General features: G+C 43.2%; 1 protein-coding gene across 1 annotated transcript in view; it reads right to left on the bottom strand.

The window, feature by feature from the left end:
• DPP4 (dipeptidyl peptidase 4) overlaps positions 1-26,071 on the bottom strand; it is an 80,850-nt gene extending 54,779 nt beyond the window's left edge. The window contains exons 1-5 of the mRNA XM_046018390.1: positions 25,885-26,071; positions 25,269-25,356; positions 3,425-3,520; positions 2,934-3,025; positions 1,525-1,605 (exon numbers count right to left, since the gene is read on the bottom strand). Coding sequence (XP_045874346.1) covers positions 1,525-1,605; positions 2,934-3,025; positions 3,425-3,520; positions 25,269-25,356; positions 25,885-25,890 — 363 coding nt within the window. The 5' untranslated portion in view covers positions 25,891-26,071. The remainder of the gene's footprint in view (positions 1-1,524; positions 1,606-2,933; positions 3,026-3,424; positions 3,521-25,268; positions 25,357-25,884) is intronic.
• Positions 26,072-27,122: the final 1,051 nt, after the last annotated feature.

Genomic DNA, 27,122 nt, shown 5'->3' on the forward strand with positions numbered 1-27,122 from the left:
TGCTTTGTCTGAGTAAAGAAGCGTTGGGGTGTGAGATAAAGCCCCTCAGCCTTATGAAATTAAAATTTCACCTATATTTATTATTTATTCTAGAATAGAAGGGCAAAAGTGGGGATTCCCAACTTTATATTTTGTTTTCAAAGCAGAATATCCCTATAGGGTTTTTTTTAATTTTTTAAAATTATTTTTATTAACATATGATGTATTATTTGCCCCAGGGGTACAGGTCTATGAATCATCAAGCTTACACATTTCACAGCACTCACCATAGCACATACCCTCCCTAATGTCCATCACCCAGCCACCTTCTCCCCACCCCCCTCCCCCCAGCAACCCTCAGTTTGTTTCCTGAGATTAAGAGTCTCTTACTGTTTGTCTCCCTCCTGATCCCATCTTGTTTCATTTTTCCTTCCCTATCCCCCCGCAACCTCCCTGCCCCGCCTTAATGTTTCCTACAAGTCTCAAAACTTCCTGTATTTGGTGACAGTTGTCAAATTCAGGAATAACTAAAAAGCTACAGTTAAAGGTACTGGCGATTTGCAGCCAGCCTGACCATGAAGAGGATACGTGATTAAACTTTCCTGAGGCGTGAGAATCTGATGTTGGGCTGAGGTTCCCCCTTGAGAATGGTTTGTATATGGTGGCACCTGAAGGCGGCAAGGTGATCTGAGTCACCTTGCAAAGTCTCTTCTGGAGGATAGGAAGTACAACTTTTTTTAAGGTAAATACTTATTGAGAGTTTTACTTTATGTAAAGTTGAGACAAAGTAAATAAAGAGTTCTATTATTGGCTGTGCAAGTCAGACATGGAAGCTTGCTTTTATTTATTTATTTATTTATTTATTTATTTATTTCTTTTTAAGATTCCATTCAATCATTTGAGAGACAGAGATCACAGGTAGGCAGAGAGGCAGGCAGAGAAGAGGAGGAAGAAGGCTCCCAAGGGAGCCTGATGTGGGACTCAATCCCAAGACCTCAGGACCATGACCTGAGCCGAAGGCAGAGGTTCCAACCCACTGAGCCACCCGGGTGCCCCATGGAAGCTTGCTTTTAAATTACAAGTTTCCTTTGTTAACTTAGGCTTTTAGTATCTATAATACATTACTTATACTTCTTAGCATTTAAAAACACTAAAATGAATTTCTTTTAAAACAGTTGTTGGACCTACCTTTTATGAATGAGAATGGCTATTTCTTCTTTTGATGCTGAATTAATGAGTTTTTAGTGCCTATTATATTACTTAGGTGTCAATCTTTTTTTTTTTTTTAATTTAAATGTTGTGAGTTAGCATACTGTACTATATTAGTTCCTGGAGCAGAATTCAGGTATTCATCACCTATATATAACACCCAGTGCTCATCACAAGCGCCTCCTTAATGCCCATCATCCACCTCCCTCCAATCAACCCTCAGTTTGTTCTCTGTACTTAGGTGTCAACCTTAAATATTCACGGACTAGAAATCAGTTATAAAATAACATACTCATAAGATTCTTTAAATGTCACAGTACAAAGCATTTCTTTTACCTTCACATAGTTGTACTCTAAGAGAATAAACTGTCCATCAGGAGATACCGAATAATCATTTATAGTATGTTCAAATTGCTCCTGTCAAACAAGTGGAAAAAAGAACAAATGAACAATTGCACTTAACAATCATTACTGAGCACTTACTACGCAGAGGGTATAGTTCTAGACAGACATGTGCTCATGCCTTGGGAGCTCTTAGAAATGGCACGATCCCCCCCACAAATGATCATGATGCAAGGTGTATGGTGATCACGGTTAGAGAACCAGGCAGGGAAGAATTAAATCTAACCAAGGGAAGACCGCCATGAGGGTAGAGATCAGGAAGACAGAGAGAAATTTCCCAGCAGGGGGAAGAGCATGAGCAAAAAAACAGATGTAGGAGAAAGCATGCATATTAAGAGTGTCCAGAGATTTGGTGTAAACTGATGTATAGGGTACATCAGACAATATAAAAATGAGGACATAGAATTAGAAAAGTAGCTGGGCCTGGAATATAAGAAGTGGAACTCTAAACCACTTTTTGCACATGGATGTGGTAGAGTCTTATCTGTCTTTACAGAGATGCTCTGGGACAAGGTGGCGGACATGAGATGAGAGGGTTTGCATCAGCCCTGGCCTTGGGCAATGCAATGGTCTCATCTACAGGATGGAGACAGGGACACAAGACTGGAGTACTAACACAGATTAAAAAGGCCTTGAACCAGGGCTCTACAGTGGAGCTAGGAATACGAGGGACACGACATTGTGGAGGAAAAGTGATAGGGCTTGTTAAATGGCCAAATACGAGGGATGGCAGAGGAATCAAGGAGGATTCTGAGGATTCAAGGAATAGAATTTCACTTTTTAGCCTATGTGACTTGGAGGGGAGCATAATTTACCAAGATTGGGAACTCAGGAAGAGGAATAGGGTGCTTTCAGCTTGAGAGGAGAGTGAAGGGGAAATAACTAGTTGAGCTTGGGATACTGAGCTTAAAATACCTGCAGGTCACGGGTGGGCAGGAGCAAGCCAGCTACGAGAAATAGAGACTTTGATCTTGGCAGAAGGTTAGTGTTGAAAGTGTGCATTCGAGAATCAAGGCCAGACAGGAGAGCCCTCTTGCTGGGGAAGGGCATGAAATTCACTGAAGGAGAGAGGCAAACAGTGGAGAGAGGCCAGCAAGGGAAGACAGAGCCCTGATGGGCACTTACGCTTAGGAGTATGGGCAGAGGAGGAGGAATCGTCAAGGGAGACAAAAAGGTAGCCAAGGCAGGGAGCATTCCAAGAAGGAGAGAAAGATCCACTGTGCCATATGCTGCAGAGAGAGTTCAACAGGATGAGAAATGATAGTACTCATAATTTGAAAGGTTATGAAAAAAAATCCTCAGAATTTCCTTAACGTATAAATGAATTATGCAATCAAACATACAAATGTACTGTTTTCCAAGAAAATGGAGCTGTTTCCGTATTCAGCATTGAATAGCAAGATATTATTTTCTTGTTTGTAGAGGTATTCCTGATCTAAAGAAAGAAAATGGCTGGATCAGTATTTCAAGTTGCAATTAAAAATCTCCATAAGCTAAAAATGATACAGAAAAAAAAAAAACTGAAGGTTTAAGCTCACACTAGTACGAAATAAGCATTTTGAAGTTGGAAAAACATTAAGTGATGAATATTGCACTAGTATGCATTCATTTTTCCACCATTATTGTCAAAGTTTCAATTCACTTTTAACTTTTCATAGCCCGTAACAAAGAAATATAGGTTTATTTTCCTTTGTACCTGTAAATAGAGAAAAATACTTTCCCATATGGTTTAACAAAACAAGGGTATTGTCTCAGGGCGACAAAAGTGTCCCACAACCTAAATAGAAGGAGCACAGGCATAAAAATCTGTCCCCTCCCCCAGAAAAGTCCTTACCTGAAATCCAACGCAAGGAATAGAATTTCATCCTAAAAGTATTTTTTAAATAATCAGTTAGAGTGTAAGTTCTGCGACTGTCAGCTGCAGCATCATCTGTTGATTAAAGAAAAGAGCCAAATGTTCAGTAAGATGGAATAACCTAAGTTTGGGATAAAATAAACAAATGGATCACTGCAATACACACTGGTCGCAAACTATAGGAATTACGCTCACAAAATGCAAAACACATTCTGAAGGCTTTCAGGCTGGATGGATGGAGTGGAAATACACTTAATTGTCGGAGCACAAGTGAGTGGTGTGTCTCCCTGAACTATATTAGTGCCCGCATTAGTGAACTTCCTCATGAAGGTCTAGGTCCCCCAAATCCAAGGGAAATATGATGTGAGTCCATTTTCTAGTAGCCATATGTAAAGATTGGTAAGGTGAAAATAACTTTAGTAGCATATTTTATTTAGCCCAATATATTCAAAATATTATCATTTCAACATTGAATCAATATTTAAATTTTATTAATGAGATCTTTCACATTCTTTGTTTTTATACTACTTCTTTGAAATCCAGTATGCCGTCTATGATTACAGCATGTCCCAATTTGACTAGACACACTCCTGGTCAGTAGCTATTGGGGGTCATGTAGTAGATGGCACAACGCTAGGCTGTCTTTCTTAGAGGTCTGAAGGTGCCTTTCCACACTCTCTTGCTTTGCATGGACCTTTAAGACAGGGTGATCGTCTAATTCAATGATCCTTGTTTCTATGGTGACCTTTCCTTGCATTTGGGAAGGTTTTCATGAAACCCTCTCATGGACTCAGTGACACCTCATTTCTCCTCCTAACCTCTGATCATTCATTTTCTATCTCTTTATTTTCCTTTATTGACCTCCAAGGCAGAAATGCCCTGATACTCAATCTTCAGCTTTCTGCTCTCATCTCTCTTCATTTTTCCTCCTGGAGGACTCTAGAGAATGTGACTTCTTGGGCTTCAGGCATATTTTCCATTTAAATTCATGACAAAACCTATACTCACTACCTCAGCCTTTCACACCTCAAACTCACATTTCTAGTGCTGTGTTGGGCCTTCTTAGTCGACTTGTCCCATATTAACCCTAGACTTACCTTGTCTAAATTGCCTTCCTTCCAAAATAATTTTCCCTAGGGAATTTGTGTGGTTTTAGATTCTGTTACCAGAAACCCATATTCAAAGTCTGAAAATCATTTCTGATGTCTCCCTCTCTTTTACTGCCACCTGTATCTGGTTAACCCTGTTTGATTGTTCCTATGAAATCGTTCTTCTGGGTATCTTGCCCTTAGTTTTTCCCCAGTCCAATCCCTCCACTGTACAGCCCCTGGAAAGATTTTTCCAAAATGCCACTTTCATCCCGGTGACCTTTTCCTCAAAAACCTCCCCTGATTCACCATTGCCTACGGAAGGATTCCAGCTCCTTAGCGTGGCACTCATGGCCTCCACAGTCTGCATGAGACTCCCCAGGCTCATTTCCACTTACTCCACGTATGATTGCCTACTGGGCCACTTACTCCACTCACACTGATTGCCTACTGGACCCAGTAAGCCTTCTTTTTGGCTTTTCTGACTTTGCTCCTTGTCCTAAGCCTCTCCCCTGCAGCATCTCCAACCACTTCCCCGGACTGTCACAGTCCTCCACCTGCCAACTCCCTCCTCTTTCATCAAGACTTCAGTGCTGCCTCCTCTGACTTTTGCCCCCAGACTACTCACATTTGGTTTTTCTAATTAATAACTTCTGGTGATAACTATTTTTCCATGCCTACCACTGAGGTGGACTGAGCTAGGCTATCTATTCATTGAAGAAAGGGTCTTGGGTTTGGTTGGTTGTTTCTTTTTCATCAACTTAATACCTAGCACAGTTCTATGCCATAGTAGGTACACACAGCTTTTGTTGATGACGTGGGATATCATTCTCCAAGGCTGATGAGGCCAGCGTGATTCCCCAATCCCAGAACCCCCACTGATGACAAGCAGCCTAAACTAAAGCTCATACATACGCTCATAAAAGCAGGCACCATTGTAAGTTTTCAAGAACTGTTCTTACTCTTTCGGGGATTGAAAAGTCAATAGCAGCTTCTCTTGTTAATTTTTTACGGTCTGTAGAAAGGTAATTCTCTCATAGGAAATGCTCTTTCAGGAGATATTCTAAAGATTTTATTTCTTTGGATCTTATCTGATAACATAGCCTTGGTTCTGCCTACAAAACTTTCAGCTTCAGTAGATAAAATTGTTACACTTTATTAATTTATTGATTTTGTTTAAGCCTAGTTTGCTAAATAAGTTGAAGACGAAAAAAAAAACAACCAACCTTTTTTTTTTCCCATTGGGCCTGCATTTCAACCCAGAAAATTAGAAAGATAGTTCTCTTTGTTAGCGGAGATAGAGCAAATGGGTAAAACCAGCCCTTGAACTTGCCAACTGTTAAGCAAGAAGTAAAGCCCTGTGCTACAGAAAATATTTGAAATGCTACATATCTGTAGATTTATTCACTAAATACCCTTAGTTGTTCATATTCATCTAATTGTTCTTTGATGCACTGAATAGCTATAAAGTACTATTTGAAAAATACTGTTGCATATATGTGTGTGTATATATATATATATATATATATATATATACACACACACACCCTGTTATCAAGAGCTATTAGTCTAAAATGGACACAAAAGACATTCCAAAATTAGTACAACTCAAGGTATAAATGGTTATAGACATTCACAATCCTATATCACCTGCTGATATCGATATCTGGATAGACCTATTCTTTTTTTAAGATTTTATTTATTTATTTCACAGACAGATCACAAGTAGGCAGAGAGGCAGGCTGAGAGAGAGAGGAGGAAGCAGGTTCCCTGCTGAGCTGAAAGCCCGATGTGGGGCTTGATCCCAGGACCCTGGGATCATGACCTGAGCTGAAGGCAGAGGCTTAACCCACTGAGCCACCCAGGCGCCCCTGGATAGACCTATTGATATTGAACAATTTATACGTACACACGCAAACACACTTCATTGCAGTGACCTAAATATTTGTTTGTGTCCTCCAAAATTCATATGTTGAAATCCTAACCCCCAATGTGATGGTATTAGGAGATGGGGCTTTTGGGAGGTGATTAGGTCATGGAGGTAGAGCGCTCATAAATGAAATTAGTATCCTTATGAATTAGTGCCCAGAAGGATCTCTTGTCCTTTCCATGCGAGGACACAGGAAATTGGCCCTCACTAGACGCCAGACACATAATCTGCCAGTGACTGAGACTTCCCAGACTCCAAAACTGTGAGATAAAAACACTTGTTGTTTAAGGCACACAGTCTATGGTGTTTTGTTTTGTTTTTTTTTAATGCAGCATTGACTGAACAACCTAAAACATGTATCTCCAATGAAACAGACCTATCAACTTAGAACATCTTTAACTGCCTCTTGATTTTGTACGGAGAGAAGTAACCAAGTACTTACAACAGACAACATACATTGTTATCTCCTTTAAATGCTATCTCATGTAAGGGTATTCACCCTGGCTTTTTAGGATAACACACTTAAATCTGGACTATTAAAATCACTGAGGCAAAATTCCCTGTGACGTCACCTGCTGCCCAGGGTGCCACCCTTCACATTCATGACGCATGATTTACTGACTCCTTAATCTCTCCCCTGTCTCAGACAAGGCTGAGCTCATTCTCTCCTCAGACCATAGTGTTCCTAGACCCATCAAGTCTACCATATTTGGGCTGCTACCATGTTTGCTTGTAATGGGCCCAGGATAATTTTATTCCATCTGTTGATGTCCCAGATATCAACACTGATGCTACACTCCTGCTATGGCCCAGGACATCTGTGAAGACCCCGGGGTGCCTCTGGTTTGTGTCAGGCTCGCTCACCCACTCAACGATGACCCTGCGAGCTCCTTTCCACATCTTGGCTACCCGGTCCCAGAACAACGCTGCTGAATTGGAGCAAACCAAGCAACAAATGTTCCTTGTTTTTTGCCTTGCCATTTGATAAGCAGTGCACATTGGAAGATACGTTTGAAACATCTAGATAAGTGAGCTCTGTAAAACGCTGAGTGCCAAGTCCAGGTTTCGACCTTTAGCAAGTTCCTAGTTTGTTGCCAAGTTACAACCTATTCTGTCAAACACTCACAGGACATGCTCATGTTTCTTTCCCCTTGTCTCCTTGCTCACTGACAGGGCACTGCTGTGGCGACAGATGAAGGTCTTTGGCTGCTCATGTGGTTTTCCTGGTGGGCCTGGGACATGTCGTTCATTTGACTTATCAGTTCAAAGCATTGTGCTCGCCAAGTAAAGCAGTTAATCATATGTTACCCATCAGCTTTTATAGAAATTCTTAGATTCCTGTCTTCTTGAATTTCAAAATCAAAAAAGAAAAAAAAAATGTTAACAACTTTAGATTTTACTTTTCTGGTGAGAACAGCTATTGGGTTGGACCATCTGAAAATGTCATTTTTTTTCAGTTAAAAATGGTAAAATAGCAGTATTTAAAATGATTCAACCTAATAATAGATTCTTATCGAAGTGTATGTTATCTCAGTGCCTTCTTGTTGTAGGATCAAAACCATTTCTGAATAAAAGTATTTCCAAAATGGTAAGATCCAATTAAGGACATAGTGAAGTTCCACGGTATCACCTTGCCTTGACCCTTGTTTCCTTATGATTGCAGAATATTTTGTCTATTTTGTATACATTAATAATAAACCTTTTAAAAAATATTTTATTTATTCATTAGAGAGAATGAGTGAGAGAGAGCATGAGAGGGGAGAAGGCCAGAGGGAGAAGCAGACTCCCCATAGGGCTGGGAGCCCGATGTGGGACTCAATCCTGGGACTCCGGGATCATGACCCGAGCCAAAGGCAGTCGCTTAACCAACTGAGCTGCCCAGGCGGCCCAATGATACAATTTTTTGTCTGTGTTGGGCTGGGATATGTACTATTTCTACTTCACAAAAATAAATAGTTTTGGTAAATAAGTGGCTAATGAAATGCCACTAAAAAGAAATGTGCTCTTTACGGCTCATAAACTTATTAAGTTGTTAAACACAGGGAAAAGATATCTGGTTAGAGTTCTTGGGTTCCATATGGTAATCAGTTAACATTTTGTATTGATGCTAAAGAAATGAAATGCATGTCGCTTCAGAATTTGCCACAGCAAAATAGCAGCCTTGACATGGGGACAGAAGAAGCAAAATCAAGAAGGCAGAAGAAGAAATTGACTGGAAGGCACTGTGTACCCTGTATCACCCAGTAACATATGTGGGCAGGCTACCACCCATCTGAATTGATCCAACAAATACCAATAAAGTGTTGGGTCTCTGGTGGCTTTGAAATTTTAGCCTAGGTCTAATTCTTGCAGTGAGGCCTTGGGAAAATTTCTGAATCTTTCAAAACTTCAAGTTTTTCATCTATAAAACCAGAATATAGCATTATGTAGCCTATGGGGACTTGCCATGGTTAAGTGGGATAAGGGATGTAAAATGCTTAGCTTAGGACATAGAATTCAGGAACCTCTCCAGATATGTCACACTGTTTATTGTTGTTTTGTTCCAAGCATGGGCTAGGCAATCGGGTTACAAACATGAACAGAGGAGTCTCTCCTCTCAAGTACTGAGCAGGGGTGCTGAGATTAAGATTGATTTGCAATAAAATAATGGTTAAAATAACAAGTTTCAGGTTGTTCATATCCCAAATGATCCTAATAAGACAGCATAGGAACATCACGCCGAGAAAACATCTAGGATAAGCACAGTCTAGTCATTTGCTCAGTGCTAATGAGTGGCACTCTCTCCCTTGAACCGGTCTCGTGTCCTCCCTCCCATCCACAGTGGGCATCAGCAGTTTGTAGCATGGAGGGAAAACACTGAACTTGGTGGACTTAGAGGATTTGTGAGGAGGGATGTTTTTCTGATTTCCAACGCAGTAGGCATCAGACCATAATCACGATCGTCAGATTCGCCTTGAGAAGAGGAACACCCCACGTCCATCAAGTGACCCCTGATAAATGTATGCCCGTGGAGCTGGAGCCCAGGGAGCCTGGGACTGCCTCCTCCATGCACTTACTTGTAAGATCAAAGTGTCAGATGACCGAACTTTTGTTAGAGACAGAATCACTGTGCTGTCTCTTCCAAAAGTCTCCTCTGAAAGGCCACCCAAATGGTACAATGCATATTTCCCAGAACAGCAATAGTTGGGATAAAGGGAATAACGTAGTAGGAGGCTGTCTGTCACGACTCCATCCTCACTTCCTCCTCTTCCCCTTGTATCTCTCTTCTTTCTCCATAATGGCCTCCGGGCTGTTCACTAGATACATTCCTCCCACTGCTGCCTCAGGACTTTGAATTTGCCGTACCCTACTCCTGGAACATTCTTGACCTCGAATATGCCCGAGGCTTATTTTTCCTTACCATCTCCAGGTCTTTTTTTGAGGCCTGTTCCCCCACGGCATTCTCTAGAACCCTTCTTACTTTATATATACATACATACATATATATATATATATTTTTTTTTTTTTCCTTAACAGTGATACCATTTATCACACTATATATCTTGCTTTATCTTGTTTACTGCTTGCCTCCTTTGATTGAATATAAGCTCCACAGGGGCACTGATTTTGTTGTGTTTGGTTTCATTTACTATTATACCATCACAGCTTAGAACAGTGCTCAGCATATAAAGATGGTCCCTAAGTATTTGTTGAAAGAAAAAATAAAAGCCAGATAATACTAGCGCAGGAACACAAACAGGAACACGATTCCAAATACCAACACTGTGAACCCCAAGTGACTGTGGTAGTAGGAAGAGCAGTGCACTGGTCAGGCGGGTCTAGTTAGAGGACTGGCCAGTAGGAGAAGAAAAAGAACTTGGTTCCTCCTGCTGATCCATTTAGCATGTGCCCAGAAGTAGCATCTGGCTCAGTCTCTAGCTCCTTCGGAATGCCCAAACCTTCCTCGTCATGCCTCCCAGTGGTGGCCAAAGCAGCTGGGTGCCTCACACCCCTTTGAGTTTTGAGCCCAGACCCTCTGTGTCCTTCATCTTTGTTCCCGACCCCAAAAGTAAGCCATTCCTGCAGCTTCTGTCTCTGAGTTACTTCAGAATTTCTCTTCTGCTCTCTAATCTGTGCAACTGCTTTTTATATTAAATCCCTCTTCCGAGAAAACGAGTGTGATTTCTGTATTTTTCACACCACCATAATTTAACAATATAAAAACTTACACATTTTGCCTATCAAATAAGGTCTTTTCTGGCTCCAAACATCCAATATCTAGACCTCGGTTTGGCAACCTCTCCTTAAGGAGCCAACCATAAATGTTTCAGGTTTTGTGGGTCATGCATCTTTCTTGCAACTACTCTAGTCTGCCTGTAGCTTGAAAACAGCCACAGACAACATGTAATTGAATGGACGTGGCTGTGTTCCAATAAAACTTTATTTAGAAACAACAGTGGCCACACTTAGCTTTTCTTTGATGACACTGTGTAGAAATTCCTCAGGAATTGTAAGAAACAAAAATACAAAATATAACAAAAACATAACTGTTCCCAAGATTGATTTTAAGAGATTGAGGTTGAAACTCTAATTGCCTTGAGACAGTAAGAACATCACCATAAGACTCCAATATATATATACAGAAAAGCGAAAGTGGGCAGAATATTCATGCTTCAAAATTCAGGTCGAGGTGAAGAGATCTGCAGCCACTGGCAAAGAAGTGCAAGGTCAGAGGGACTTCCTGATCTAAACCCAGCTTACACTGCTCTACTCACTCTGCCTTGACCCCAGGAATAAGTCAGGAAGTGTAGCCCACACCGGAAGCCTGAACCAAACAGGACATCTGAGTGGCTTTATTCCTCTTTGAAATGGAAAAGGATTTATTTATTTATTTATTCATTTATTTATTATCTATAGTCATTTCCTCTCCCCTTGTTAGGATTCTTCTGAGAATAAATAAGACAGGTAGGATAATGGCCGACATTCATATTTATAAGACTTTTATGTCCCAGGATGTTGACTGACATTAAGCCAGTGTAATCCCAGGTGATGAGAAAGAGCTGAAAGGAGGAAACCTATGAACTACTGGATAAATGATTCACAGGCCCATGAAACATTCAGCCCTTGTAGCAAGGGCTGTTTTCCCTTGAAAAATACTCAAGTAGTTGTAGTGGGACATCAAAAAAAGGTGTTACCATGCAAACCGAGAAAGATTAGTTTGTGCTAGAAAGAAAAACTGATTAGAGGACATCAGCCTTTGGTGATGCTGCAAGCTCTAATACTGAATCACTGAAGAACTTTCCCGAAAGATGTATAGGCATAATCAACAAGGCGACTCTGTGATAAGTGCTTGTCTTCTAGGATACGAGGAAAGATGCTCAATGGAAAACAAAACTGCCACAAAGATTGCCCTTCCCAGAATTCTCCAGGCAAAACTTTCAAGAGCGTGAGACAAGTGTAATTAGAGTGCTTGTCTCTGGGACTGTTAAAAGAATAAAAAAGTTAAAAATACATAAAGAATCATAACTACAGACTTATTCCAGGGTGCTGGGCTGTTCCAGGCATTGTACACTTAGTAAGTTATTCTCATCTCAGTTTTACAGGTAAGGAAACTGAGGTGCAGACAGGCCTAGAGGGTAAGCGGACTCAAGTTGCGTGACTACTAAGCCCCAAAAAGCTACACCTGAAGGCTCGGAACCCTGTGGTTACAACCACTCTTCTAAACAACCCAAGTGTTTGGGAGGGTGGCTGCACATGGTAGAAGCTATACAGGCAGTTTCTGTGAACCGCTTCAGATACATTAGGCATTATGGAAGTGTTCAAACTCAATGTTTGCAATGAATCCAGACAGATGGGTTGGGGGTATCATTTGGACTTATGGAGTTGGTAGGTTGTATCAGAACATAATTGGTCCTAGTGCTGCAAAATCTAAGGGGTACCATTTATTTTTTAGAAAACCACAGCATTTACTCTCCAGACCGTTACTAAAAATGGCGACTTTGAGAGGCGTCCACGGAGCTCAGTTGGTTTAGCGTCTGATTCTTGTTTTAGGCTCCGGTCATGATCTCAGGGTCATGGGATGGAGCCCTGAGTCTGGCTCCATGCTCAGCAAGGAGTCTGCCTGAGGATTCTCTGTCCCTCTCCTACCCCTCCCCACCTTCCTAAAACGAATAAAAAAAAAGAAATAAAAAAAAAAAAAAAGACAACTTCGTGACTTCCTGGAAAGGAGGTTGTACCACCCCCACTCTCTCTTCCAAAGGTAGGAACTTATAGTAAGTTTCTTTCCTTCCTTTCTTTTCATGCTTTCTAGATGTAAGACATAAGGAACCCTGAATAACTGGGGCCCTGCAGTACCCATTTTCATGAGTATGAAGTCATCCAATAAAAAGATACAATGACTCTTCCTTTATAGCGAAAGCCACCCTGAGGGGTTCTGCCCCCAACCCCCGCCATGCTCCCCATGTCCGTACTATGACCCTCCCACCACACCTCCACCCTTTCCTCAGCACTTGGAGATAAAAGTGGGCCCAACCTGTGCCTCCAATCTTTGTCTTCTTTATCCCAAGGGACAGGTTTTCTTTTCTACTCCCTCAGGATCCAGTGTCTTTTTGCTGCTCCCTTCTGCCCTGCCCTTAAGCAGACACGGGGTGCAGCTATCAGAAAAAATATTTACCTGACTGTGCTGCCATCTCATTTCTCTGCCTGTGTTTATCTTATCAGCAAACGTCTCAAATCACTAATTTACATCTGTGGTCTTCATCTTCTCACTGTTCCTCCTCCTGTCTCTGGGTCTACCCCTCACTACTTACACCATACCCATTTCTCCTTCCTGGTCTTTTTCAGAGTTTATTATCTGTACAATATGTTTGGCCAATTAATCAGGTAATTTTATATCATTATTTGAATATTTAATCTGGACAATCATGTCTTAACTAAACAAGTTATAAGTTAGCTGGAAGGATGACTTGTTTCCTCTTCATCAGACAGCTGCTAGCATTGGACTCTATACACAGGAGGTACTAGACAAATGGGTCACTTGACTCCATATTTATGAATATAACTATTTTAATCAGAATCAGGGCAACATTCAAATGTTAATCAAAAAATATTCTTGGCCCCTAGAGACACAAAATATGGAAAACATGAACAAAACAGGAAACCTTTTACTCCCGGGAAGCTTACATTCAAACGGTGGGAGGCACAGGAACAAATACTAAGTACCTAATGCCATAGGTTAGGTGGTCATAGGTGCCGTGGAGAAAATAAAGCTGGGAGGGGAAAAAGGAGTGTCAGGTTTGGAGAGAGTGCTGTATTCAGTAATTTGGTGAGGGGAGGCCCCAAGCATAAGGTGGTATTTTAGCAGATACCTGAAGGAGGTAAGGGGGTAAACAACAGACAGTCCCAGGGAAGAGGGATCCTGGCAAAATATCTGCAGGTTTGGAACCTCGGAGGCAGGATGGGTGAACGTGATGAGGAAGGAGCAGGGGAGGAACTCAGAGGGGCAGCGCGGAGGCTCAGGTCACAGGGGCCTTTTAGGCCCTTGTGGGGATTTCGGTGTTTGCTCTGAAAGATGGGGAGTCATGCAGTTCTTCTGAGCAGAGAAGAATGTGATCGGACCTCTGTTCAAAGTGGTCACTGGATCAGTTTTCTGTTGCTGCTTAACAGTAGCTTAATACACCTCATATTAGCTCAGGGTTCTGTGGGTGGGACTTGTAGCCTGGCATGGCTGGCTTATCTGCCCAGGGTCTCCCAAGGCAGAAATCCAGGCTTTGGCCACACTGAGCCCTCATCCTCATTTGGAGGCTCCGGGGTTGGGGGTGGGAGTGGGAAGGGTATGGTAAGGGGGAAGCTGCTTCCCAGCTCATGCAGGTTGTTGGCAGAATTCAGTTTTGCATGGTTGTAGGAGCGATGTCACTGTTTCCTTGCTGGTTACCAGCCAAAGTCTGCTCTCACTTCTGAGAGGCCTCAGATCCCTTGTCACATGGGCCCCTCCAAATCAGCAATGGTGTGAAAAATCTTTTTTGTGCCTCAAAAATCTCTGACTACCCTTTCTGTGAGCAGCCAGAAAAACTCTACTTTTTTTTTTTTTTTTTTAAAGGCTCATGTGATCAGTCGGGCCCACCTAGATAATCTCCCTTTCTTGAAGTGGACTGTGCCACAGAACACAACCTATTCACCAGAATTAAATCCATCATATCCACGATCTCAGAGATTTACATGGGGGAAAGGAGGAAATTTGGAGAGTCATTTTATTTTATTTTATTTTAAAGATTTTATTTGTTTATTTGAGGGAGAAAGAGAGCATGAGCAGGGGGAGGGGCAGATGGAGAGGGAGAGGGACTCCCTGTGAAGCATGAAGTCCCATGTGGGGCATGATCCCAGGAACCTGAGATCATGACCTGAGTCATTTTAGAATTCTGGTCCCCTTGGTCACCTTCTGTTGTAGTGAGAACACACTGTGGAAGCTTAAAGAAATTGGGAGGTTTTTGGCAAGAATTCAAGGAAAAGGTGATGGACATCTGGGCCTGGGGGGGCGGTAGCAGTGGAGGTGGTGAGATATGGCCAAATTTTCAAAGAACATGAGAGCAGAACTGATAAGATTTTGCTGGGCCAACTGGATATTGAGTATAAATGACTCTGTGGAGTTCAGAAAAGCTTCATGGATCTGGGCTTGGCAACTAGAGAAACGGCATTGCTATGTGCTGAGACAAGGTGCCATAAGGGAGAAATAGGTTTGACAGGACTTTGGGGGGATGTTGCTTTGAGATGCCAGTAACATCCAAATGGAGATACCTGCTCATATATACATGTAGAGTTTTAAAAAGAGGTCTGGTCTGATGATTGGGGCTTTGTCGGGTTAATAGATAGTACTTAAGGCCACGGGATTACATGAGATCACCCAGTGGGAGGAAGGAAGAAGGAAGGAAGAAGTTCCAGAATGCAGCCCTGCTGGGTTCAAGGTTAGAAGTCAGACATGAAGAGAAACTTCTAAGGAGAATGGAAGGGGGGACATGCAGTGAGGTAAAAGGAACACCAGGAGAAGAGTAGAAACCCAGAGGGAGGGGGAAAAGAAGGAAGACCAAGTGACAAGACAGTGAGTCACAGACATAGAACTGGGCTTTGATTTTAGCAACACACACGTTAGGGACCTTGAGGAGAACTGAGCTGTTTCAGTTGCGGGGTGGGGGTAAGCCTCATTCTAGTGGGTTTAAGAGAGAATGGGAAGAGGAACTGTAGACAGAGATAAGACAAAGCTCTTTGAGGAGTTTTGTGGTAAAGAGAGCAGGGAGAAGGACTGGGAGGTTGGCAGGGATGTGAGATCCTGAGAGGATTCTCCTTTCCTCCCCGCTCCCTTGTTTCCTTTCCTTTCGTGAGAGGTTATAGCACAATTAGATGGAGAGGAGAAAATGATGATGCAGAGAGCAGGAGAAATAGCCAGAGCCCTATTTCTATGCAAAGCAAAAGGGGTGGATTCTGGGCCCAAAGGAGGGTCTGGCCTCTAGCAGGTGCTGGAAAAGTTGCCTAAGGCCCTAGGATGGGCCAAGGCAGGTGAGGGCTCAGAGGGGCTGGTGGGAATGGAGGCTAGCCTCTCTTGGGAGGGCCTTTCTTTTCTCATTAAAATAGGAAGGCAGGTTGTCAGCTGAGGGGATGCTGGGGGCTTGGGGCAGGAAGACACACGACAGAGCCCACCAGCAGCGTGAGTAAGGGAGGAGGTAGGGAGCCTGGGATTGCCAGGCCTCACAAGAAGTCACTGATACCGGGTTCTAGATTTTCTTTTCAGTACAGTCAAACCACTTTCATCTGCAAAAAGTCATTACCATGTAGATTAACTAACTCCCCCACCCCACCAAACCCGGAGATTTAACAATAAAGATTTGGGTCATCAAATCCAGACCCAATGAAGTTATTTTGTTTGCTTTTATTTACTGATTCTATTTTGTTTTTATGCCCATTAGTTATTTCAAATCCTACTTTCCTGGGTCAACTGTTGCAGGTCTAATGCTTACCATGTATTTTAAAACATTGCTTTTTATTTTTTGCTGACTGTTTCTACTACATTTTTGCATTCTTAATTGGATAAAATACAACAATTCATATGGGCTTTTAATGAAAAAATTGAGAGTAACTCCCCTCAGATATTTCGGACCTGCTCTACTGTCTCAGACTTGTATCTTAAACATTTCAAATCAATTCCTCCCGGTTCTTAATCATGTTAGATGCCAAATTAGAGCAGGTACTGGGCTCAAAACGCCTTTAGGATAGAAAACACAACATCGGAACAGTATGCTGTGCAATAAATTTAGGTGGTTAGGAAAGCAAGTGGGAAGAGGGGAAGGAAAGTTATATGATCAGATACTTCAGAGATCAGAGTGGGCTTGACATCCATTTTTTTTTGTTAGCGAATTAAATCTTTCAATCTAATGAAAAGAAAGCAATGATAAAATATATTATATGCCAGCATAAACCCTCCGCCCCACCCATTTCTTTCTTTTGGAATTCCCAGCTCAACTTAGGTAATTCTCCTTCCCCTTCCATGTGTTAAGGAAGGTGTTTCCTCCTCATCCCAGACAGATGAGTCTTGATTAATCCAGTACACACACACACACACACACACACACACACACACACACATGCAAAATCCAGAAGCCAACCTTCATTCCCCATGCTGGTGACTAGATTAGAATGGATGAGTGACACAAAGCTGGCCAATAAGATGTGAGGGAATGTCTGCCTTAGGCCTAGGGACTTCTGGAGAAGCTATCCCTCCCTGATAGAACAGACTGTGAATGAGGAAGTATCATTTCCATCCTGGGAAATAGTTGTGTGAACAAATGATTCGCTTCTGTGACACCCATACTCGACCCTGAGAGGACAAGCTTGAGAACATAAGCCAACATAAGTCTGAGGAGGAGTGCAGCTGAAAAGACAGAAAGATGCCAGGCCCTTGAGGACGTTGTTGGACCACTGCGTTAAACTCAAGAACTGCCCCACTTCTATGCATCCAGTTATGTTAGAGGCTAATAATAGGACAATAGTAACACGGTATAGTTAACATTGTTTGTTTAAGATTTTATATGAGAGAGCCAGCATGCGTTGGTGGGTGGGAGCCCCAGGGGCAGACGGAGAGGGAGAAGCAGACTCCCAGCTGAGCAGGGAGCCAGCTGGAGGCAGGGCTCCATTCCAGGACCCTGAGATCATGACCTGAGCTGAAGGCAGATGCTTAACCAGCTGAGCCACCCAGGCGCCCTGGAACACTTTATCATTTAAACAAGTTTTGGGCAGGTACTCTGTTTACCTGCAGCCAGAAACATTCTGTTTGACACAGTCCTCCTACAGAATCAGGGGCCGTAATTGCTGAGGGCAAAACACGGTGATGAACTGTGTGCCAGGGACTTAGTCTGGTGGCTCCCGTATTGGAAAGAGTGTATTTGGGCCCATTAATTATTAAACCGTTATGCCTGTTTGGTTTCTGTACAGACTTCCCCGGACAACATTTATCACTGCCCTTTAGTGCTTCCCTAGTACTTTGATCATTTACTAGAAGGATACTGAGCCCTTTTTACTATAGTTAATGTTTATGCTTCCTTTAGTATTGGGAATTGCTCGAGGATAAGGGCCGTACCTATCATTGTTATATCTCTCGTGGGTAACAAAGTGCCTAGCATGTAGAAGATGTTCCATAAATATTGCTGAACTGGAGAATCACCATCTGTGGAGAAGGCCGGCCTGAGCACTTCCTCCTGATCCCTGAAGCAGAGGCTTTCCCATGGGAAAGACAGAGCCCTGAGAGCACAAGAAAGTTCTCCACTTGGACTACGCAGACAGCTGTTCAAGAATCATCCTTATCTGTGCTCCTTCCTTCCCTCTTTGCTTTCCACCACACACTGTCTACTTTCAAAGTCCATCCTGTTTTCTCTCTCTCTCTCTCTTTTTTTTTTTTACCTCTCCAAAACTGCCCCCCCTCCAGTCTGCCATCATCTCACAAATGCCCCCCACCTGCTTCGATTATGTACGAAGGAGTCAGAGACATGTTTTAAAAGTAGAATTGAGATCATCCACATTCATGCATGGAATAAAAAGAAACTCCTTTCTGTGTCCCTCTGCCTTCTCTATCACCCTTCATTTTTGTCCTAGCACTATTCCTGTCTGAAGTCACTCAGGTGCTTACCTACCCCCTGCTTCCCCCATGGATGGTAAAGGTCCATGGGAGCAGGAAGCCCCCTTCTACTGTTTACGGCCAGCTCTCCTAGACTCATGATAACCCCGACACGCAGTAACTGTTCCAGACATGTTGGTGAGTTAACAAATCCCAAATCTGGCCACCACAAGATCACAGCTCCAAAGAGGTTTTAAGTCTTATAGTACAAGTTTTCTACCCAAAATAAAAGAAAAAAGGAAAATAACAGGGGAATAGAGCCATCCATGAAATTCACGGACCTGAGCTTGAGCAGGTCAGGCTTTGAAAAAAACGGAGGAAGACAAGAAGAGGCAGTCTCAACCCCACAGAGATGCTGTCAAGGCCACTGGGGCCTCCCAACCAGTTTTGGAGGACCCAGTGTAAAGTCAGGGATGGGGTATGCAGGGGTTCCCACTTGATACCCCTCCTGCTCCCTCTTCCTTCCATAGTCCTCAGGGTGCCAGGAACAAGGTCACAGCAGGCTTTGGCTCTGGCTGGAATTATCGTGCTTCTTGGGCCTTTGATGCAGAAATATGTGTCCCAAGTTTATGCAGCCACTTGCTTACCCCGTGAACCAAATAATGAAGAAATGTGCACATGAATGTATACGGGTAACTAGAGCCAAGAGTTTATCATTAAGTTTAAGAAACTTCCTAGGAAGTTAGAATTTTGAAGTAAAATGTAAAGCTGAAAACAGTACTTGGCAAAAATAATACAGCTAACTCAGGAGTCTGATTTTGTAGTTTTAGTTTACTCTTAGATTGAGAAACACACCCTCCTTTGGAGGTCATAGTGGAGCTATGAAGACTAAAGGTAAAAATACTTACAAGATAATTGATTTATAACAATGATGGGTTAGCGTCAAACCATAAAGCTGTGATTAATCATTCACTTACAAAAATTTCCACCGAAGCACTTCTTTAAAACAGCTATGAGTGGAAATTAGCAGACTCAGGAAAGGCTAAAAGTCAGAAGGTTTGGATTTCCAAGTTGTAGGACTTACTCACAAAGCCCTAAACTTCTATGCCTCCATTTCTTCAATGTAACAACTCAAGATATTAATACCTTAATGGGTTGTTCTGTGAAGATAAAATAAAATACTATAATATGCATTAGAAACAAAGTAGGTGTAACTGAGCTCAAGAAGCAAATCTGGACCTACTACCTATGAAAAATATGTAGTAAGACCCCTCCAAAGGATGGCATGTCAACCCTGAGCAGGATGTCACTCCCTGTCTACAGCTTTCTACAGGAATGGAGTCAAAAGAAGCAGGAATTTTTCTTCAGGACACTTGGCATCTTCAGGACATCTGGGCAGATACATGGGAAATTGTAACTTTATGCTAATATGGCCACATAAATTTATATTTGCTCAAAACCAGCAGAATGATTTGGAGTTTAAGAGCATCAGCTGTAGAGTCACATTGCCTGCGTGTGAATCTCAACTCTGCGGAGCTTTGAGCAAGTTCCTTAACTTCTTGGATAGCCAGCTTCTACGAAGATCCCGAGGGATCCCCAGGGATCTCAGCTACTAGCACTCATGCCCTTGTGTCCTGCCCTCTCGCATGGTATCAGGGCTGGCTTGGGTGAGCAACAGAATACAGCAGAAGTGATGGTGTATTGCTCCTGAAGCTGGGTCACAAAAGGCTTGTGGCTTCCTACCTGGTCGCTCTCTTGGCTCCTTCTTTCCACCCCATGGAAAGGCCCACACAGTGGGGAACCAAGATGTCTAGCTAACAGTCACAGGATGGAGCTTGGACTTGGATCCACCAGCCCCAGTCAAGCTTTCAGATGACATCTTGATTAAAACCTTGTGAGAAACCTAGAGCTAGAACCTCCCAGCTAAGCCACTGCCTAATTCCTGACCGGAAGAAAGCATGAGATAATAAATGTCTGTCATTCTAGGTGTTGGGGGAATTCATTATGCAGTCATAAATCCCTAAAGTAACCTCTCAAAGTAAAATTTACATTTCTGTACAAATGGAGATGATAATAGAACCTCTCTCAAAGGGTGGTCTTAGGGATCAAAGGAGAAGTACATTGAAAGCCCTCAGCCCAGTGCCTGGCACAGAGTGAACACATGTTAACTGGTATTACAGGTCCACATGCCTTGTCTTCCATAAGCAAGTTGGTCCTGCATGTGCTTGCAGTCACTTTTCCCAAGGACTTTTTTCCCCTAGCACTTTGTTAAGTACACGGATCTGGCTTTAGCCAGTCATTTTATACTGTCTTTCTCTATCCATCAACTGGGCAAACAGTCTTCCCTTTTTCCTCTCTGATCCCTTTTGGGTTGAGATGCGAGATGCTTATGAGAGAAATTTAAGGCACATACTGGGGCTAGGGAACCACAATCGCTGACCTGAAGAAGACCAACCCACTGACCTCATGAGCACTTGACAAAGGTAGACAATAGTCAGCTGAGCCAGCTGAAGTCAACTTGAGCTTTTACAGAGCTCACTGTTTAGAAATTGACCTCTGAAATACACAAAGCTTTCATTCAGGCTCACTTATGGGCTTTTAAACCGGGAATAGATCAGGCAAACTTCATAGATGCTATCTTTTCTTTCTCTGATTATTCCTGTCTCCTTCACATTTGGGTTTCCTTTTATTACTGCTGGATGGGTGAGCAGTCAAATTTCCTATGAACTGAAAAAAGATGTGGAGGAAATTTACTGCTAACACGGTGAAAAGAACAAAAGAACAACATAGATGTTTCTGTCCCATAATAAAACTCAGTAATAAAACTATTTGACAAATAACAACTCAATAATAAAACTATTTGATGAGTGACAGCTCAATAATAAAACTATCTGACAAATATTTCAAAAGCATAGCCTGTAATATGAGATGAAAGGGGAAGTAAAGGGATCACAAATACTGAGTCAGAGGTTTTATTACCTGCAAACCATGAGGATTGCTATACTTTCATTAAAAGTAAAGTATATTTATCTATTTTACTGATGACTGGGGAATTGAATGTTTAAATATAACATCCTTCTATAATAGGATATCTGAAGGGTTCAAAACAAACATACAATCTTTTATTACACACACAGAAAGAGGTGAACTTTTAATTTTGCTGGACAAAATGCATAATTCTTGACCTCAGGGAGTTTTTATTCTAAAAAAAAAACAACACAGTAGTATTAAGCTCATGCCTCTCTGCCTGTCTCTCTCCTCTCTCTTCTGGGTGTGTTTAGTTCTGCTTAAGACATTGTTTCATATGGAAACACTTAACCTTCTCTTAAACCAACCTCTCAGGGGTATGAACTTCGGTTTGCTCATTTCTTCCTCCTTCCTTTTGGCTGTTTATTTCTTAGCTTTCCACAGGATCAAGGACTTTGTTTTTCTGTCAAAATCTTCCTCCCTCCCCTTCTTTTCTTCCGTCCTTTTCTTTCCATTCAACTTTCCTTTCTCCCACCTCCTATCTTCTTTTCCTTCATGGTATTTTTTTTTTTTTTTTAACTTCAAAACATAGATTGACAATATGGAGATCATTTCTTGGGTGGTGACTCTGGATTCTTTGTAAGAATGCTGTCCTTCGGGGCGCCTGGGTGGCTCAGTGGATTAAGCCGCTGCCTTCGGCTCAGGTCATGATCTCAGGGTCCTGGGATCGAGCCCCACATCAGGCTCTCTGCTCCGTGGGGAGCCTGCTTCCTCCCCTCTCTCTGCCTGCCTCTCTGCCTACTTGTGATCTCTCTCTGTCAAATAAATAAATAAAATCTTTAAAAAAGAAAAAAAAAGAATGCTGTCCTTCATTGTGACACAGCCCAGGAATGAGGTTGTTGATTTAGTGAAAATGCCACATTCCTGAGTTTTCATCTATAATAAAGCAGGAGTTGAAACAAGATGGCTTCTCTTTTCTGCTGAAATATGCATATATATATATATATACATATATATATATATCAACTAATAAATATGAGAAAAGAAATACCTTGGGTGTTATTTCTTTTTTATGGGGGGGGGTGTTATTTCTTAAGCGTAAATAAAGCACACAATGAAACCACATATCCACCCAGTTACCCAAGAAGCACCCTGAACAGCCTTCCCATTCTTTTTATGTTTAATCAATTACTGAAGCCTAATTGTTCACATTTCTGAGAAGCGTGATAGCCTCCAAATTCTGCTCTGCACCGTCAGTCTTCTGGGATACTTCCCTGTTTCCTCTTTAGCCTTGCCCCCCCCTCAACCCACATTCCCACTGTCATGCCCAACAGTCCAGGCATATGCAAAATTCTAAGTAGTTCTCATTATCTGCAAGTTAAAATCAACTCCTTTTGCTGCTGCCCAACCTGCTCTTCTGCCAGGAGTCCTTTTATGATCCAATTAGAGGATAGATATGATCTTGTGTCTCTTTGACGTATAAGGCATTTATATTTTCTGGAAAACCTTATCTCCAGACATTGATATTAACTATTCGAGCATCCCCACAGAAGAAACTTCTCCTGAGAAGACTTCCTTGACATTCCCAGAAGTAATCCTTCTAATCCACAGGGAAGTTTGCTTATGCCTCTCTAAATGATTTTATTGAATCCTGATGCTTAGATGAAGACACATGAATCTCTGGAGAAGTCCTCATCAAAAGAATGTTCTTGAAATATTTGTCCAAATTTCATTTAGGGAAGAGACTAGGTGTTTAAGGGAAATGGCAAGACAGCCCCTGCCCAGTCTGCATGCCCCACCTGACAAAGCAAAATCCCCCCAGAGTTAACTTGACCAAACCCCCTAGAAGGCAGTTGCATGACTCAGGCCCCTAGAACATTTCACTGCCTATTTCAAGTGGCTTATCGAAGGTCAGTGTTCCTTTCAACTTTCCATAAGGAAAGTGCTCATAATTACAGTTTTATACCCATCCTTCCAGTGATATTGTGCTGCCTCAGTGATGTTCTGGAGACAAATGGACTACCCAGGTTACTTCGGGGTATTTTTTGCATATTTGTCTCCCCGTAGATGTAAACTTCTTGAGGTCAGAGATCTTTATAAACTTTAATCCTTGTATTTGCAACAAGTAACACAGTGCCTAGCACGTCATGTGAATATTTGTTGATGGTATGGATGACCCATTTTTTTAAAAAGATTTTATTTCTTTATTTGAGAAAGAGAGAGAGATCATGAGCAGGGGCAGGGTGTAGAGGGAGCAGACTCCCCACTAAGTAGGGAGTCCGATGTAGGACTCGATCCCAGGACCCTGAGATCATGACCTGAGCTGAAGGCAGACGCTTAACCAACTGAGCCACCCAGGCACCCTGAATGACTTATTCTTACAACTAAGCTTTGTGTGTGTGGTTGTTTCAAAATATGAAGTATCACTTTATGAAAACAGTTACATTTTAACACAACAAAGTCAAATGTAAGGGAACTGATGTCTGCCATTGAATTGTCTTAAATGGTGGTAACCATTGCTTTCTTTAAGGATTTTTTTTTTTTTTAATGTATTTGACAGAGAGAGAGACAGACACGGAGAGAGTACAAGCAGGGGCAGCAGCGGAGAGAAAGGGAGAAGCAGGCTCTCTGCTGAACAGGGAGCCTGATACGGGACTCGATCCCAGAACCCTGGGATCGTGACCTGAGCTGAAGGCAGATGCTAACCATTGCTTTCTTAACTAAAAGTCATTATCAATAGGTCAGCACTCTCAGGTACTTAACCTTTGGCACCTTTGCCTGGCCCTGAAACTGCTAGGCAAACAGCTCTTGACAGTTTCACAAACTAATTCTGAACCGTCCCCTTGCAATTCACAGAAGACCCCTCAGTATGTGAGCACTATCTGCACATTTCCTGGCTGACTAGACCATCCAGAGAGAATGCTTCAGTTGGCTTACTAGAATGTGTAATACTGAAACGAAAGTAAATATTTACTTAAAAGGAAAGTAAGGCCAGAAGAAACCCAAACTAGATGTTCTCAACTTGTTTGCATCCAATAATGCATATCCCATTACATGAAGGTTTTATAGTAAGAGCTAGAGCTGAACTGCATCAGGCAAGCGAAAAAAATGAAGGCAGCTTTAAATGAAAGAATCCACCCAAATCACTGATCCCACCCACCTCTGAATATTACCGTGTACACCAGCTTTATGATTTACTGTGACATATTCCTGTAAATGGTGAAGCAGTTATTTCTCTGCATCTTAACTCTCTGATTAATGGATTTTCATCATCCTGGAAGGAAAAGAAACTGGGTTCCCCATGAAGCCTTTTCTCAAAACTGTCTTTTGGGGCTTTTCCTTCTGTTATTTTTCCCCTCTTCTTATGACATCCTTACTACTGTTCGAAAACTTTAAACTTCACATCTTTCCCCTTGAAGATCACAACTACAAAGGTTTGGGTTTTTTCTACTTTAAATCATATTAAATTTAAACATTTAAACTTGAATTTAATAAAAAGAAATCTTAAGACTTCTCCTTGATTTCAGGAAGTATGTATTTTTGATCTAAAGCTTTCGCAGCCTGTACACTGAAGACCCCACCAAGGGCATCTAGCCACTCCCTAGAAGCCGCCACACCAACAGGGAAGTCTCAGTTACAACTTGGTGCACTGGTCCAAGCCCCTAGCGCGATCCTTAGCTCTCCTCCGGGTGCTTAGTGTGGTAAGATAGAACCTATACTGGCCTCCAACTCTCTTATCATTTGCAAATGTTTCAAACTTACTGCCTTTGTTCAGCAGAACCACGGGCACGGTGATGATGGTGACAAGCGCAGCAAGCCCCAGCAGTCCCAGGAGCACCTTCCACAGCGTCTGCAAGCCGGTCAGATCATATCCAGTTAGAGCGAGCCCTCTGCCCCAGTCTGGTAGAGGTAGAGGCTCGGGGCCCGCGCTGCACCTTAGGCAGCGGGATTTGCCCAGAGGCGAATATCGGAAGAGGGGCACAGTGGGTGGAGAGGGTTTGGAGTGCGGAGGTTGCAAGAGTGGCTGCCCCTGAACTTGTGGCAGCTGAGCCCATTGGCGTTTGCTTCTCTACGGCCTCCTGCACGTCAGAAGCCAAGTAAGAGAGAAGCCAAGTGAGGGTGCGACCGGGCGTTTTATGGGTGGCTCTCTGCGTCCTCCCAGGCTCGGCGCCTGGTTCTAGCAGAAACCCCGAGGGGCCGAGCGCCAGGCTGGGGCTCTGAGATGTCCCTTCACCTGTCAGAGGGCGGCCCTGGAGTCTCCACCGAAGAGGAGCTCCTGGTCGCGTTCCTCCAGCTTCGGGGTCCATTTGGGGGAGAATCTGGTGAGGAAGCACCTACAATTCAACCCTGGGGTTAGGGAAAGGCGCTGCTCACTCACCTTCATCGTCGGCGTGTGCCCGGAACTGAGTGCCGGGAGCAGAAGCGCAGGCAGAACTCAGGCGAACCGCAGGGAAGCGCGTCCAGCTCCGCCGCTCCGGGCCGCGGAGTCACTCGGCGCTCCCAAGTTTCTGTCCCGAGTTAAACATTAGTGAGCGTCCCGCCCGCTCGGTATAAAGGCCTCGCGCCGGCAGGCTGCGGGCGAAGGCGCGCCGGGCGCCGGGCACTGGCATCCCGGCCGGAGGGCGCCCGAGAGGCGCCTCCCCCGTGTGCTGGGCGCTGGGCGGCAGCCGGGGCGCGCAGGGTGCAGGGCCCCCGGGACGCGCGGGCGGGGCTGCGAGAGCGGGAGCCGGGGAGAGCCAGCGCCTGGCAGCCGGCGCGCACACGGTGGTCCGCCGGAGCGGAAAGGGACCTTGGCGCTGCCCTCCCATGGGGTCTGCAAACTCACGGCTCGCTGCTGGCAGCCCAGCTAAACCCCTGGCTTTTGTCTTGTGCTGTGAAAGTCTTTTGGGAGGTTGTGGGGGTGTTTAAACCTTCTGGAAAGCAAAGGGAGAGAAAAGGTGATTGTTCCTTTGTGAATGGCGCTTAAAGGCTAAGTAGCTGAATTCGCCCTCCGTAGGGTACTTCCAGCTTGTCTTGCAGGCTTACCTTCTCATAAGATGCCAAAAATAACAATAACACTTATGTGGAACTTACTTTCCTCCCTGGGAACTACTCTAAGGATTTACTGTGTTTATTTTACAGGAAGAAAGCCTAGGCACAGAAAGGTTAAGTCACTGGTCAGAGTCACTCAGCTAGGACTTCGTGGAGCCTAAATACAGAGTCCGTGTTCTTAACCGTCACTTCACATGGCTTCCCATCTTTCGGTCTTGCAAGGAGAGTTTAGGGAGGAGAAAGTGGTTGAACGTGGCTTCTCCCTTCCTCAGTTCCCCCTGTGCCCTGTGGATCCCTCCCTCCCTTCCTTCCTTCCTTCCACCCTTCCCTCCTATCCTCTGTGGCACTTATTACCATTTATTCTGCCCACTCCCCCAAATACTGGAGTGGCTGCTCCATGCCAGACCCTCTTCTAGTTGCTGGAGAAAGAAGTGGAACAAGATTAGATGAGGCCTCTGCATTTGGCACTTTCAGTATAAAATACTCTGGTAAACATTTGCCTTTAGGGTCTCGTGATGCTTACTTCCTTTCTTGAGGATAAGTACTCCTACCCCTTTGAAGGCCTCTTCAGCTTGGGTTCACTGC

This window comes from Meles meles, chromosome 9 (genome assembly GCF_922984935.1).
Source record: "Meles meles chromosome 9, mMelMel3.1 paternal haplotype, whole genome shotgun sequence".
Classification (NCBI taxonomy): domain Eukaryota; kingdom Metazoa; phylum Chordata; class Mammalia; order Carnivora; family Mustelidae; genus Meles; species Meles meles.